The sequence below is a fragment of the Quercus suber genome, unplaced genomic scaffold (genome assembly GCF_002906115.3).
Source record: "Quercus suber isolate HL8 unplaced genomic scaffold, Cork oak 2.0 scaffold_5, whole genome shotgun sequence".
Taxonomy (NCBI): Eukaryota; Viridiplantae; Streptophyta; class Magnoliopsida; order Fagales; family Fagaceae; genus Quercus; species Quercus suber.
The window spans coordinates 3,343,541-3,346,730 of NW_027069471.1; the positions used below are offsets into that span (position 1 = coordinate 3,343,541).

Here is a 3,190-nt window from a genome sequence, read left to right on the forward strand (position 1 = left end):
TGACATACACAAAACAAGTGATCAAACTTTTGAGATTTTTCAATTTTTTATGGGTTTTTGGATTTTTGAACACACCCAAAACAGAACAAGAAAAGTAAGATCAACAAGAAAACAGCTGGTACAAACCAAAACAGATAAAAGAAAGACTTCTAGAAACTCAACAAGTGGAACCACAATAACAAATATGCAACAAAGAGTGGTATTGGTTCACACAAGAGATAGAGTTCAGGGAATGATACTGACACCGATGGTCATATGCAAAAATTCAAACTTTGGGCCATCTAGAGGTTTAGTAAATATGTCTGCTTTCTGATTCTTAGTGTTGATGAACTCTAAATACACAGTCCTTTCCTCCACCAAATCTCGAATGAAATGATACCGAATCTCAATATGTTTTGATTTCGAGTGTTGAACTGGATTCTTTGACAAATTTATGGCACTTGTATTATCACAATATACACACATCGTGTCTTGAGTGATTCCATAATCATGAAGAAGCTTCTTCATCCATAGTAATTGAGCACAGCAACTTGCAGTAGCAATGTATTCAGCTTCGACTGTGGATAGAGAGACTGGATTTTGCTTTTTGCTCATCCATGACACCAAGTTGTTTCTAAGGTAAAAACATCCACCGGAAATACTTTTTCTATCATCAATGCAACCGGCCCAATCAGCATCAGAATATTTGGCTAGGCATTCATTTGAGTCTCTTGAGTACCAAATTCCATATTCAGATGTGCCATTTATGTAGCAGATAATTCGTTTGACTGCTGTTAAATGTGACTCTTTGGGGGCTACCTGAAATCGAGCACATATGCCTACACTAAAGGCAATGTCTGATCTGCTAGCAGTGAGATATAAGAGACTGCCTATCATGCTTCGATAGAGTGTTGGATCCACTTCTACACCTGTTGTATCCCGACTCAGCTTTGATGAGGAGCTCATCGGAGTGGAAGTGTGTTTCTTAGAGTCTAGATCAAATCTTTTAACAAGATTTTTGGCATATTTCTCTTGAGATATGAATATTCCATCTTTTCGTTGTTTCACTTAAAGCCCTAAGAAATAGTTTAGCTCCCCCATCATACTCATCTCAAACTCCCTTTTCATTTCTTCGGAGAATTCATGAGCCAAATGATCAACTATGGATCCAAAGACAATATCATCCACATATACTTGAGCAACTAGGAAAGACTTCTCATCTCTCTTTACAAACAATGTTCGATCAGCTTGGCCTCTTTTGAATCCCGATCCAACAAGTATGTTGTGAAACGATCATACCATGCTCTTGGTGCTTGCTTCAACCCATACAGTGCTTTCTTCAACCTTAGCACATGATCTGGAAAGTAAGGATCTTGAAATCCCTTTGGTTGCTCAACGAATACTTCTTCATTCAGAAAGCCATTCAGAAATGCACTTTTCACATCCATTTGATACAGTTTGAAATCCATAACACATGCTATGGACAGTAGAATACGAATCGACTCTAGTCTTGCTACTGGTGCAAATGAATCATCAAAATCTATGCCTTCCACTTGACTATATCCTTGAGCTACCAGCCTAGACCTGTTTTAGACAACCTCACCATCCTCATCAGTTTTGTTCTTGAAGATCCACTTGGTGCCGATCATATGGGTGTCTTTAGGCCTTGGAACCAACTCTCATACATCATTTCTAACAAACTGATGTAGCTCTTGATGCATAGACACTATCCAGTTCTTATCTCTAAGAGCTTCCTCTACCTTCTTGGGTTCGAATTAAGCAAGATAACAATTGTACATCACATGATTCGCACTGTATTTTGGAACTTTTCTCAAACGAAGACCCTCATTTACATCACCAATGATATTACTTGATGGATGATTGAGAGTTACCCTTGATGACGGTCTCTTGGAGGTAGAAGGTTCTTCATCTCGAGAGATCGGAGGTTGAACTTTCGGAGGGGTGAGAGGGCTAGAGGGCCCTTGTTTTAATCTAGTCTCCCTTCTTGGTATAGGGGGTGTGGACTCTTTTTCCGGTGATTCTATCTCAATATCATCATCTTGTGACATGTTGTCCTCAACCTCCCCCTTCTTCAGGATCGATCCTTCACCATCATCACTTTCCTTTTCAAATATGGTGGCATTAATGACCACATTTATTGACTTCATTACCGTCTTAGTGCGCTTATTGAACACCCTATACGCTCGGCTATTTAATGAATAACCTAGAAATATCCCTTCATCACTTTTAGCATCAAATTTTTTGGGGTTCTCTCTATCATTGAGAATATTTCACCTTCGGCTTCTTTTCTCTCCAAATTTCATATGATGTCTTCTTCGTTCCTACTCGGAAGTAAATCCTATTCCCAATGTGACATGAAGTGTTCACAGCTTCAGCCCAAAACTTCTGTGGAAAGTTTTTGTTGAGTAACATTACTCGAGCCATTTCTTGAATCACCCGGTTCTTCCTTTCAACTACTCCATTCTATTGTGGAGTCTTTGGGGCTGAGAATTCCTTCTTGATATCGTGTTCATTGCAAAATGCTTCAAACTTTGCATTTTCAAACTCTTTCCCATGGTCACTCCTGATTTTGATGATAGGTACTCCCTTTTTCATTCATCAGTCTCTTGCACAATTTTTCCTTCTTGTCACATGCTTCTGATTTCTCTCTAAGAAAGTCCACCCAAGAATACCTTGAGAAATCGTCAACTACCACCATAATATAACGCTTTCCACCCATGCTTTCTGTTCTTGTAGGACCCATTAAATCCACATGCAGTAATTCTAACGGGCGAGAAGTTACGACCATATTCACTTTAGGATGGCTTGACTTTGTTTGTTTCCCAATTGACATGGACCACAAAAATTCTTCTCAATTTTCCCAAACTTAGGTAAACCGACCACAGCTTTAAGCTTTGAGACTTTTGCCACTTGTTTGTAATTTGCATGTCCAAGCCATTGATGCCACAACTCTAAGAGGTTTACTCAAGCACTCCGACATGCTATGCTGGGTTTGGGAATAATTCCATAACAATTATCGGTGGTCCTTAGTCCCTTCAGAACTTGAACACCTCCTTCATTCAAGATTAGACACCCTTTCTTTGAAAATTGACTAAGAAATCCTCATCACAAATCTGAGTGATACATAGCAAGTTCACTTTTAATCCCTTAATATACAGCACATCAGTCAACAAAGGCAATCCCGAAATAT

The 3,190-nt window shown here is 39.1% G+C and overlaps 1 protein-coding gene across 1 annotated transcript; it reads right to left on the reverse strand.

The window, feature by feature from the left end:
* Nucleotides 1–225: 225 nt before the first annotated feature.
* Nucleotides 226–945, reverse strand: LOC136067151 (secreted RxLR effector protein 161-like). Its single transcript, XM_065772544.1, has one exon. It carries the CDS (start codon nt 943–945, stop codon nt 226–228), a length of 720 nt encoding a protein of 239 aa, XP_065628616.1.
* Between the last annotated feature and the right edge of the window lie 2,245 nt (nt 946–3,190).